Below are 12927 nucleotides of genomic sequence, written 5' to 3' on the forward strand. Positions count from 1 at the left end.
TGTGGGTGTTGCCCAAACACGTATTTAACTATCATGAGATCATAGTCTTGGAGTTTATGAAAAGCATCTCATTCTCTTTAATTTTTTAAGAGTTTGAAAAAGTCGAAAATTATTCAAAATTGATGAGAGCTCAAGCTCTCGCCATTATTCTTGTAAGACCACGGGATGCGAGTTGAACACAATCCGTGACTGTTTGTGTTTGGTGCATCGAGTAATGGGCCTGGTCAATTTGTGAACAAACCATGATATTTGTGTAAGAGCTAAGCACAATCTCCCATGTCATCCTCATTGGGCTTGACACACTTTTTGACCAGCCTGCTCAATTTTTTCAATCTATATTTCTAATTTGAATTTTTGAAGAATAATGGTCTGGGCTCTAAAATGTTTACCTGACGGACCAATCTGATCTACTGAATTTTGATCATATTCGTATTCATATACTTTGTATATACATTATACAAGAAACAAAACTAATCATAGATTTGATTCTTCTAAATGTATTTGTTCATAATATCTAATTTTTAATGACGTTGACAATACTTATGTGGTAAGATTTACCAATTTTGAAGGTTTTTTTTTTTTTTTTTAATATATATATATATATATATATATATATATATATATATATATATATATATATATATATATATATATATATATATATATATATATATATATACATATTTCTTTTTGGCGGAGGTATGGTTTATTTCTAAAAAGAATAAGAGTCTGTTTCGATTTATTGAACTGAATTGATTGAAACCGAACAGATTGTTATATTGCTAAACAATTTTCTCACTTGGTTGACCATTGAATATAATCTTGTACTCCGTATGATTTAATAATTTTCATGCAGTTGTACAGCTTTAATATTGCAATTGATGTTTGGTTAAACATCACATTGACTTGAGCAACATTATGTAACTGAATAATTATTATCGAATAAAATTATAAGCAATTAGTAGTTACGAGTACATATTTTTACTATGATGCCACACATATAAAACGGAGGAAGTATTAACTACGGTGCACGATCGGTCAGTTCCTATGGTCGGGCAGTCCTATGTACAAGCAAGAATAAATAGAGTCATTTAAGTGTCTTTATATCTGGCTGTCGAATCATTGACATCCCACATGATCTTCATGCAGGCGTGCACATCGACAGGTAGAAAGTATCTTGTACTAATATCATGGCATAACAACAAACACAATACAATAACAAAAATAACTTTCAATCATAACTCAAAAATATAATAATAACACCCTTTTATACTCGTAACAAACTACATAATTTAACTTCTAATGCAGTGATTACACTTGATTTTGCTTAAACACAAACTTAACAGACAATAATCACTTAACTCAACTTTCAAACCAAACTTTAATTATTCCTAAAAAAAAAAAACTCACTTCTAAAATAACCAATTAAATATTGGCGGGTGGTAAAAACCCACCCCTGCCTAAATTCTGTCCCGTTATAATATCAGGACAGAAATAAAATAACCCATGACCCATAATTGAATTTTTTAGAAAATTAAAAAATATGAAATGGGCTTGGTGTTACAAAAAAAAGCCCAAATCAATTTTTTAATTTTCCTTTTTAAATTCAGGACTGATATATAATAACTTAATAAGGGTTACACTAAAATTAACCCTTATTATTGTGTACCCCACACTTTGTATTAATAAAAAAAAAACTACACTTAGTTTAATTAATTATGCCCTAGTAAAATTATGACTTTCCTTTTTTTTCTAGTGATATTTATGTTTTATTAAAATTGGCCACCGGAGTAAGTCTGGCCAAAGGACCAATTAGGAGGAGCCACGTTAAGGGCGGTGACGGTTCGGCCGTCACTGGCGGTGACCTTAAAGGAGAGGCTTTGACCATTGAGGAGAGAGTTGGATTGCCAATTTTGCCCCCAGTTTCTTGACATAGATTGCCAATTAGTTCTGGAGCCTTTGATTGAGGCTGCATGAACATCTCCTGCACCTCCAACGTTGGTGATTAAAACCAAGTTGAAGTAAGAATGACCGTTGATTGTGAATCTGATTCCACCCTTCTTTCGGCATGCTACCCTGCATTCACATACATAAGATTATTATTAATATTATGCTTTTCTTTTTAATTTAATGGCATAGTATTTGGACATGTCACATAAAAGATTATGAGTAATTGTTCTTGTTTTTAGGGTTTGGTACCTTTCCAAGGTGGATGTATAAAGAGGTTTATGATTTTGATGTGGTATGGAAATATGGAATAAAGTTTGGTATATTAATAAGTTAATCATAGCTTAACTTGAGTAATGAATTGTACTCGTAATATCCTACATCCGTTTCATATTATTTGTTACGGAGTACATGTAACATAAATGAAAAATGTGATATGGAGAAAAGATAAATACTTAATTGGTATAGAGGGAGTACCATATTTGACAAATTATTAACACCTAAGACAAAACTAAAAATGCCCTTGTAATAAAAAGGTAGGGACAATATTTTTGGGTAAGTGGCGGGTTTAATATGCCAAAAGTGGTCTTCTTGCATTCTCACTTTAACTTTATTAATCTAACGGAGGAAGTACATATGAATACACGATGGCCTTTTGTGCCTTTTGTTGTCAAAATAGACAAAAATCAATGTTAATCATGATTAACCAAAGTTCTATATGCAATCAAGTTCAATTATCCTTAATATTTGTAAGAAACTAAGAATATAAGTTTGGTGCATACTTATATTTGTGTGACTTTTTTATATATGCATGAATGAAGAAACATGCCAAGCTTATCAAACAATTATTGTTCCTTTCACAAATATAAACTACAAAGTACAAACACATAACATGGAACTAGCTAAAAGATGAGCACTAGTGTATTCTTTCACTACCAAGTACATTTACTTTTTCTGAATTAATAAAAAAGAAAATTACTAAATTAATTAACTTTATCCCCCAACTTACGAAAAGCAACCCCCAAAACAGTTAAAGTAAAGAACTAACGACAGTTAGAATTAAACTAACAAAAAAAAATTAATGGTTAATGATATATGCATAATTAAATCACATGGCAATAGACTACCATTAATATTTATTTTAACTTCACATTCCGTAATTTTATTTTTAGCTCCTTATATGTAACCCGTGAACCCGAGTAACTAACCTTCTATAGGAAACGGGGACAATTCCAGCCTTGTAGTGAGCCATTTGTTGGAAAACAGGTTGAGCAAGGTCAAAGTGCTTCAAGGGAGGGTTACACCAACCTCCTGCGTTGTTTGGCAACGCATTGTTTGGTGGACAGAAATTTGTTGCCGTCACAATAATTGACCCAGGAAGACACCACCTCGCGTCGTTAACGCACCGCATCTCGTAGCACGCACCGCAGCTCAACCCGTCGTTGAACAGCGCCGTGCTCAATGCCGCCGTGTTCGTACCATAGCCTTGGCTGTACAAATTTCCATACCCACATGCCCCTCCTGAAAAAATTTGTACCAAAATTTCAACAATTAATCAACATGCATTTACATATATAATTATTTGCTAAGAAACTACATTTTTGTTAGTAATTAAATTATTGGACCGTCTTATGGTCTGGCTTGTTAAATTGGACTGTATCTATTTTTAAAGTGTTGTAATTAGTATATCATCCCACCTCCTCGTAATAAAGTATCTATCCGCTCACTTACTAACTAAATTGAGTTAGTGTATCAGCTAGAGGAGGTGGGATGATATACTACAGTAAGTGAGCGGATAGATACTTCAAAATTTGAAAAAAAAATAGATAAAAAAAAAATGGCATACCCATGGTGCCGGAAGCGTCGCCACCACCGTAAAAGGTGGCGTGAGCTTCGGTCCAACCTTGACCGGCATGGGGATGAGCAAAGGAAGAGTAAAAAAGAAGAGAGGAAATGGTGAGGACAAGGTAAACAACGTGAGACATGTTTGGGTTCCTTTAGTGTAAGAATTTGTGCACTAAAGGAGTAAAGAGCGAGCTAGAAAAGGCGCAAAAGTGGTGAGGGAAGTAAAGAAGTTTGGGATGTGAGTTGAGGAAAAATGGGAGCGGGGTAAGGGGGATTAAATAGAGGGAAAAAGTGAACTGTGAGGTTTGGTTTTTTGGACTAAAGAGGCGCAAAGTTGGAACTTAACTAGCCCACAAATACTACACTAGGGGTTTGATGAGGTCAGAATTAATTAAAAGTTGCTAAGCTAGTCATGTTACTAAATGATTAGAAGTGTGGTTCACTTATTCCCCAATTGAGAAGTTGATTATAATCAAAGTTAAGTTAATTAATATGTTTTGAGGTTATGAATATTCTATGTTATCCTTACATTTATTTCTTAATTGTAATTAGAGCCGGGCACGGGCTAGTGTATCTGATGCTTTAGCGGATTGTGCACTCGTGTCTAAACAAAGTTGTATTGTGCATAGCTTATGATGAATTTTATAAACGAATCAGTGTGCGGTTAGGTCCATGAGTTGTGTTAGCGAGTCTCATTAATTATAATACTTTGTATTATAGATTGGTCAAAATAAACTAAGCGAGCCGTCGTACTCGTGTCAAATTTTGAAAATGTTGTCCACGTAACCCATTGCCCACTTGCATTTACTTCTTTTAAGGCCTTTACGCTAGTTTTATGTCATGCTTGCATGATTCTCGATCATGTGTCGTGTACTCGTGTCAGCCTTATTCATGGAAAACTCTTATTTTATTACACTCTTATCTTTATAGAATTGAAATTATACTTTACTTGAATCCATACCCAAAAGTGCATGCTTCACACAAGTAAAATATAAAATGTAACTAAACAAGATAAGTGAAACTGTCTCAAATCAAAATTGACCCAACCTAAACAGATTTGATAAAAATCAAATATATTTATTTGAAATTTTTATTTTTGCATGATAAGCTCATTTTCAATACACCAAAAACTAAACCAGCCTGAATAGTCAACCCGAACTTTAAATGATGGCCTCTTTACATGAATTTTTTACCATAATTGAATGGGTCAAACGCAACCTGAATTTTTTCCAAAAGCCAACTCACTACTTAAATCCAAGCCTAATTTGAAGTATTCCAAAGCATTCTTTGTTTTAGTACTACTATTGATATAATCATATCATATAAACATTATTTAACCCAAAATACCTTTTAAAAAAAAAATTAAAAAAAAAAATATACCCCAATGCCACTATACTAAGCTAGAGATACAACATCATAATTGCCAAACAACTAATTGCAAATCTGAAATTGTAGTTATGATATTAACCTTGAAAATCAAGGCATTAATTATAAATTATTTTTGTGTAAAGTTTGAGCAATATAATAAGAATGATGAATGAATCCACAGAAATAACCTTATCATTTCAACTACATACATACGTATGTACTCAACTCGTATTTCAAAAAATTGAAGATGTGATATGGTACCAAGTTTATGAGCCGTTGGTTTTAGAAGAGCAAGACAAAGTTGAATGCCACAACTATATATGTTATGTTATGAATTCAAGTATGGCCCTCAGCTCCAAACAAGGACTAGTTGCCACAACTAGCTTCTGTAATTCAACCCTCAATTGTTGTCTGTCCTTTTCGTTATTTAGCGACTCCATACCAACGTATGTACATGCTTTCATAAATGATAAAGGTTTTTTTTAATCAATATGACGTATTTATTTATTTATTACTTATTTGGGATACAATTTTGGACGACGTAACTCAGGATTAAACAACTGTTAAAAAAAATAATAAAAAAAAAAATTGTGCTTTTTTTTTTTTAATATTTAATATTTTTTTAAGGATTGAAAATAAATTAAATTCTTATTCTAGTGTTTTTTCCTGACTAAACCTTTTTTCAATGTGATACATATCTAATTAATTTCCTTTTCATACTCTATTTTATCTCTATTATTAAAAGTATATTAAATACTATCCATACGTGCAACTTTTCTTAGAAATTGTAAGTTTTTATAATACTCCCTTCTTCTCTATATTACATTCTTATTTCTAAATTTACATGGGAATTAAGGAACTTGGAGTACCTAAAATTAAGGAATTTGGAGTAACCTTAAAACCCATAATTAGAGCCATTCAAAAAAAAAAATACTAATTAGAAAGTACAATGAGAATTACAAGACATTTAATTTATTGTTGTCTTTGAATAAAACAAAACAGAATGATATTAAATGTCTGCATATGTCATCAATCCTTTGAAAAGAAAAAGGACCAATCACATTTGTTTATGAAAAATAAAATGATCAATCAAATTCATTTATTGTGCTACATATGGATTGCAATTGTTCACATGGACTAATCAACTTATAGTTTCTGTGTAACCATTAATTGTCAAACGGAAAAGTAATTAAATTAATGCCACATCACACTAATTTAGGGATAATTTGGGGACATTTTGGGGAATAAACTTGGAGAATAAGGATAATTTGGTAAAAATTCACTTACTAAAAAAGGATTTTGAAACTCTAAAAAGGAAAGTAGAAATGTAATTTAAGGACAGAGGGAGTAATAGTTGTAATAATTATCACATTTAAATGTCAATGCAATAGTTGAACAATTTTAAGCATGCAAACTTCTTAAAGTAAAATAAAGTGTATAAGGCCCTATTCTTTTGAGTTGTTCTTCTCTACTATGTTGAAATGTGTTTTGCACGGCTTAAAAATAATAATTAATAGTAATAACAATTGATATTTAATAATAATAGCATTTAATAATAACTAATATATAATTATATAATAATTAATAATTAATAATAATATAATTAATATTTGATATTAAAAATAACATTATTTTTATTATTATTATTAATAATTATTAAATATTAATTATAAATTATTAAATATTAATTAATTATTATTTACTTTCAAAAAAATAATAATTAATTAATATTTAATAATAAAAAGAATAATTAATAATAATATTTAATAACAATAATAAATATGCGATAATAATAAAATTTTATACTATATATGCTGAAATCTTATCTGCTCTGCCCAAAAGCTCAAAGAACTGGGCGTAAATGTGTTAAAAAAAAAGAGTAAGATATAGTAAATGAAAAAGGGTGAATGAGTAGATTGGTTACTTTAAACCATCATTTACGGACGAGTTGATAGAATAAAAAGGTGGCCGGTTTGGAGGTGTAGGAAATTATGGAAAGTTAATAAATAATGGATGAAAATGTGTATGTATTGCGAGGTAATAATAATACCTCAAAACGGGTAAATAAATCGAGAGTACACAACTTTTATAAAAATACAAGTACTATACGGAGTAGTTTGCAATTCAATGGAGCAAGGAAAAACTACACTAAACATATAAATTCCATGTCACGAACATTTCTAAAGATGATCTGACATGTCTCATGTTTACTATTCCTAATACGATTACGACTTCGACCTACACGCAAATTCATTAATGCAATAATAATATTGCCGATTGAAGCTTCATGCGACATTGGTCCGACATGAACACTAGAAAGTTAGCTTATACATATACAAAAATATTACTTCAATTTTTCAATTTAAATAGCCATTGACTTAATTACCCTATATATAGCCTATATAGGGTTATTTGTTATATTGTTATACGTATCATGTTTCTAACCTTATTCTTACGACAAACTTCTTAAAAAATCGGATTTATAATAAAATATTATACATTCATTATAAAATTATCCTTAAATAAGCAAAAGTAACCCCTAAAACGAATAAAAGTTACTCAATACAAATAAATATTATCTACGCTTTATTAATAAAAAAATCACATTTTAAATTACTAAATATTAATTATTAGTGGTTGAATGTAATTAAATTACCTTTATAATTATTTTTTCTTGTTGTCTATATTATTAAATTTTACCCAAAAAAGGCAAAAATTTATCCTGAAATTAGCTAAAAGTTACCCTTATACTGCTCGATGTATACTAATATTAGTGTAAACCGGGTGTATACAAAAAATTTTCATCCTCTTAAGTCGTGGTTACAACTTACAAGGAGATGCGCTTTGTTTATATGTAAAAAGAAATTTACAAATTTCACCATAAGTAATAAAGTCATTACTTGAATTTAATAGCACTTAGTTAAGTACGTATTGGTCTATTGGTTGAGCCATTGAGGCGATTTATGAATTTGTGCCTACCTTGAGGAGTTGAGGCTTGTGAGTTGTGAGTGTGACCATAATTCAAGAAAGTCAGAGGTCATATGTCTGGAGCATACAACTCTGATTTTTGAAAGTGAGGATGTAGAAAATATACGTAGATCTTATTGTCGTCTTATACTTTGTATATATTGATCAATGAAAATCACTCCTAAGATAAACAAAGATATACTATTACTCGTACAAAATAGGAACATATCCTACACCTAATTCTCCGTCCATACCCTCACCCCCGATCCTCCAAAAGTCTAACCTATGTAGCTAAAATAGGTTGATTATTAAACTCTGTAATGGTTAATTTCAATCGAATCAGGTCATTCAATTCTCCCCCATAGATCTACAAATACAATTGATTGAGGTTTGACCACTATAATTGAGTGTAAGGTGGCAAAATTTGGAGAAGGTGTTTACACCTGAATGATCAGTGTACATGAGTACATGCATAGGTTGACACTTTGGCCTTTTGGTTCTGATTATTGTGCATGAAACTTTGAAACGTGACTTACTTATTGTAACAACAACTGTTGCACATTCAGTTGCAAAGTGTTTTTTGGACATTTTATGTTCATTTTGTTATTGTCCCACTTGTCAAAAATGAAGTAACCCTACTACATACAAACTCAATTCCGAATTTGTTTCCTTGATATAATGATATTTTAGTTTGTTGTTCCATTAATTCCAAAGTAGCTCACAAGTACTACGGTTTCGTGATTTCACTATGTTTGGTTGTAGTGCTTTGTATAGTGAATGTGTTGTTTAGAGCATTTGATGTTGGTTTGTAGAGATAACATCGGGTTGTGTTAGCAGAAAAAGTTGTACAGGCGAATATATGACAATTATGTGATCGTAACTAGGCATAGTGACCTAACATTTAGGTCCCCTACACTGTGGATTGTCACTTGTGCGTATGGGGGTTTAGGGGTTTTTGGATGGCAACATAACAAGGGCTGAGTACAATGAGTTAACACGAAGAAAGTCGTGAACAAGCTAGCATGGTTCATTACTAGCTACCTAATCTCTTTTGTCTCTCTTTTTTCTATCCGTCTTGCTTCGTATATGCTATGTAGTATAAATTTGTTAAGGAGTACCTCACTAAGCTACATAAAAGTACTCATTATGAATTTTTGAATCTTCATAAGAAAAATACTTGACACATTATTTTTTATTATATTAATATTAGATGGTTTAGTATCAATCGCTAGTATATATATTTTGGAGCAACATATAAAATGTTTACCATAATATAAATACAAAGTATATTTTTAATTAGAAGTTAATGAGAAAAAATTGTAACCTACTTAAACAACTTCTTTTACAAAACAACCCGTACAACGGCTAATTATGGTTTAGTCTTTTTTAAATTAAGTTTCAAGTGTATATTATAATTGCTACCTTTAGCCTACATAAAATCTCAATTTGAGAGGTCAATTATTGCATGCTATCCAAATTTAATTTACAGTTATAATATAATACTCTTACTACGTTTTAAGCTCTAATAAAGTTAAAATATGCTCAAATAATAAGAAATACTTGTAGAATCCCAGCCCGATTTTAACTACCTTGCTCTTTATAAAATAATTAAAAATAAATTAATAGAAATTGAGGTTCTTTTGCATAATTGCCCTAGCTTTCAAAAGTGTAGGAAATATTCTTAGTTAGTTAGTGAACTTACGTATATGGAAGATGAGCTCAAATGCGGTAGCAAAAGTGAGACAATATGATGCTCGCTTTAATTTTCCGCTTCTATCTGTAAAGCAACTTTGATGATTGTTATCAATTTAACTCAATTCTTCTTTTAATTAGTTCATATTTTGTGACCTTTACGTGATCCTCTTTGTCAGGCTTCACTGCTTTTTACTCCTTTTTACTAATTAATCTAAATTATTACATCTTTCTAGCTAGACGTTACTTCATTAATTCTTCAATTCAGAATTAGTCGTCACATCACATTGTATCCTTGCCTTTCAATGAAAATATAACATGATTTTACGCACTTATGTTGTTTCTATTTTAATTTCCGTATCAACTTAGACAATTCAATCGGACTCTATGTACATATAAATATTTTCTCTGCTTTTTATTAGTTGCACCGCTTTAACTTTATTAGAGTAGCAAATCTTTAAAGATGGTATTAGCACCCCTGCTTTAATTTAGAAGTAGCATCTTCAAAAATGACTGGAATAATTTCTTTTGTCAGAATAGTTTTGTTTTGTTTAATGTTGGTATTTATTCCTTTATGAGACAACATGCAAAGTTGTCAACTGCCAAAACCGAAAACCGCCTAATCCATTTATAGATTTTTAATTTGAAGTAATAAACCTAGTCTTACTTTAATTTATACACCTTATTATTGTCAGTTGCCTATTTTATTAACTGCCATTGCATGTGGCACTAGCTACTGGACTAATGTAATTGCATTTAGCAAGGTTATATGCTTAAGAATGTGTTTTTTTTTTTTTTTTTTTTTTAACATTCATTTTTCTACTCTTAAACTAGTTTGAATTTTAAGGTGATGATAAATACTTAGGCTGTGTTTGGTAAACAACTTATTTGAGCAAAATTAGCTTATTTGACCAATATTAGCTTATTGACTATTAAATAAGCTAATTAATTCAAAGGTGTTTGGTGGTAAGCTTATTTGAAGAGCTTATTCCACTAAATAAGCTCTTTTTCAAAAAGTTTATGGTGATGAAATGACACTTATACCCTCATTTAATTTAAAATCCTACCTAAACTACCTACCCCACAATTAGCTTATTGGCAATTTCACATACTCAATCAAATTTAAGCTATTAGCTATTTACCAACACACTTTTATACAATCAGCTAATAAAATAAGTTAGTCAAATCGGTATACAATTAGCTAGTGAAAATCAGCTAACATAATCAAATTCAGCTTTCAGGTTTAAATTATTCACCAAACATGGCCTTAATATAATTTGTTTCATATAAGATATAAGTACCAGAAAACGAAATGGCAAAAAGAGGTACTTTGTATTCCATTTCTTGGACTGAAATATTATTTTGTACACAACATTAATAAATGCATGGAATGTATGTAACGTATGACACTTATTACCAAATACACATTTGATACCTTTTCTAAATTTGTACTCTGTATGATCATAATAACATACTCATGTGTCGATCGGTGTGATTAATATTCTACTTCACTAATTATTTTCACAACTGTTAAAGGACCAACTCAACCAAAAGCTTAAGTTGATGGTTGAGACCCAGGAATATGTTTTATACTCTATCAATAACCCTTATCATTTCCCTTCTACGTCAAGGTGCAAAAAAAATTCAATAATACTTGGTATTTCCATATACAACAGCTGATCTGATCTTCTCCTGAACTTGTACGTACGACTTGTAGAAGAAGATTGAGATTAGAAAAAAATTAGAAAAGAGTAAAATAAAGAAGATAATAGGGTGAGAACTGAGAAGGAAGAGTAGTTGATATTTTATCGTTGCCATAAAAATGAAAAGTGGGGGAAGGAGCATGGACCGCATGGCCAAGTAACGGCCTCAACGCCCAGCCTACGACTCTGTACCCATTTCAAGGTGCGGTGTTACCATTTTTTAAATTGGGCGCCTGCAAAATTACAATTAAAATATACGCACACAGAGTATCTAATTCGAATATATAGCTCAAATTTTGTATGTCAAGCTTCGAATAACTCTTTACTATACTCTATTCCAAAATAAAATTGCACACTTCATATTTAAAGTGTTTTCTACACCCTCCGTTTTTAAATACTTGTTACATTTATCTTGGACACGTATGCCGATGCTAATCTTTGATCAATAATAATATCTAATTACTAATAAGTATGTATTATAACAATTGAAAATTAATAATCTATTTATTGAGACGATTCTAACATGTACCCACAAGGCTATACTACCTCTGATTTTTTTTTAGTATATTTGTTACTAGGTTAGTTTCCGTAAATTTCAATAACCATTTTTTTTTTGAAGAGTTCAATAAGCATTATCAAACAATCATTTTTATAATTAATAAATGTAAACAAAAAAATTCTAAAAATATAGTTGACAGAAGATTTTTTATATATATAAATGTGTGTTTTAAAGATATAAAACGTATCAAATCTTTTTTATTTTAAGAAATTATATATAATTTTTTGAAAGAATGTTTTAAGTAATTATATTGTATAAGGTCATACAATTATTTTTGTAAATAAGATTTATTTATTTAAAAAAAAACTAAGGACACACCATAAAATGACACATGTCATTGTTGGTGTCATGGTGTGTCTTTTAGTAAATGATTGATTGATTATGTATAAATAACAAAGATTAGTCAAAGTAGGACAAATAAATAGTGTAAAAAATAGAAATAGAACAAGTATTTAAAAATGTCAGGTTATTTTTTAAATTGTGAGAGTTTTTAATAACTCTATGACTATTTATATTAATCCGTATTACTACGGTATTAGATATATGGGAATGAGGGAATTGTTTTATGTATTAGGAGAATTATTTGAGAAAAAGTAAATTAAAGAATCATGAGAAAGGTTATTTGGAATATTTATACAGAGAGGAAGCACATGGAGAGTGATGTGTGTAATGACATAAGAATACGGTTAAATGAACATATGCGCGCTCTTTATCATGTCATGACTCATGAACTCAGATCATAAAGTCATAACCAGAAATATAAGATGGTCCAAGCCAATTACCACTTGGCTCCTCTCATTTAGACTTATTAATGTGTATACAGTACACTCCATTTTTACATGCATT

The 12927-nt window shown here is 30.4% G+C and overlaps 1 protein-coding gene across 1 annotated transcript; it reads right to left on the minus strand.

Annotated features, from left to right (window-relative positions):
• Positions 1 to 1216: 1216 nt before the first annotated feature.
• LOC110700610 (expansin-A10-like) lies at positions 1217 to 4142 on the minus strand. The gene is made up of 3 exons (XM_021878171.1): positions 3794 to 4142; positions 3156 to 3468; positions 1217 to 2076 (listed from the first exon to the last, which is right to left on the minus strand). Exons 1-3 carry the CDS (start codon positions 3930 to 3932, stop codon positions 1773 to 1775), a joined length of 756 nt encoding a protein of 251 aa, XP_021733863.1. The 5' UTR covers positions 3933 to 4142; the 3' UTR covers positions 1217 to 1772.
• Between the last annotated feature and the right edge of the window lie 8785 nt (positions 4143 to 12927).

Source organism: Chenopodium quinoa, unplaced genomic scaffold, assembly GCF_001683475.1.
Source record: "Chenopodium quinoa cultivar QQ74 unplaced genomic scaffold, ASM168347v1, whole genome shotgun sequence".
Classification (NCBI taxonomy): Eukaryota; Viridiplantae; Streptophyta; class Magnoliopsida; order Caryophyllales; family Amaranthaceae; genus Chenopodium; species Chenopodium quinoa.

What these genes read in the sequence shown, in the direction of transcription:
- LOC110700610 (XM_021878171.1), bottom strand. Translation starts at nt 3,932, where the DNA reads ATGTCTCACGTTGTTTACCTTGTCCTCACCATTTCCTCTCTTCTTTTT. An exon ending in CGACGCTTCCGGCACCATGG is followed by an intron (nt 3,469 to 3,793) that starts GTATGCCATTTT and finishes AAATTTTTTCAG; the next exon opens with GAGGGGCATGTGGGTATGGA. An exon ending in GTCCCCGTTTCCTATAGAAG is followed by an intron (nt 2,077 to 3,155) that starts GTTAGTTACTCG and finishes ATGTGAATGCAG; the next exon opens with GGTAGCATGCCGAAAGAAGG.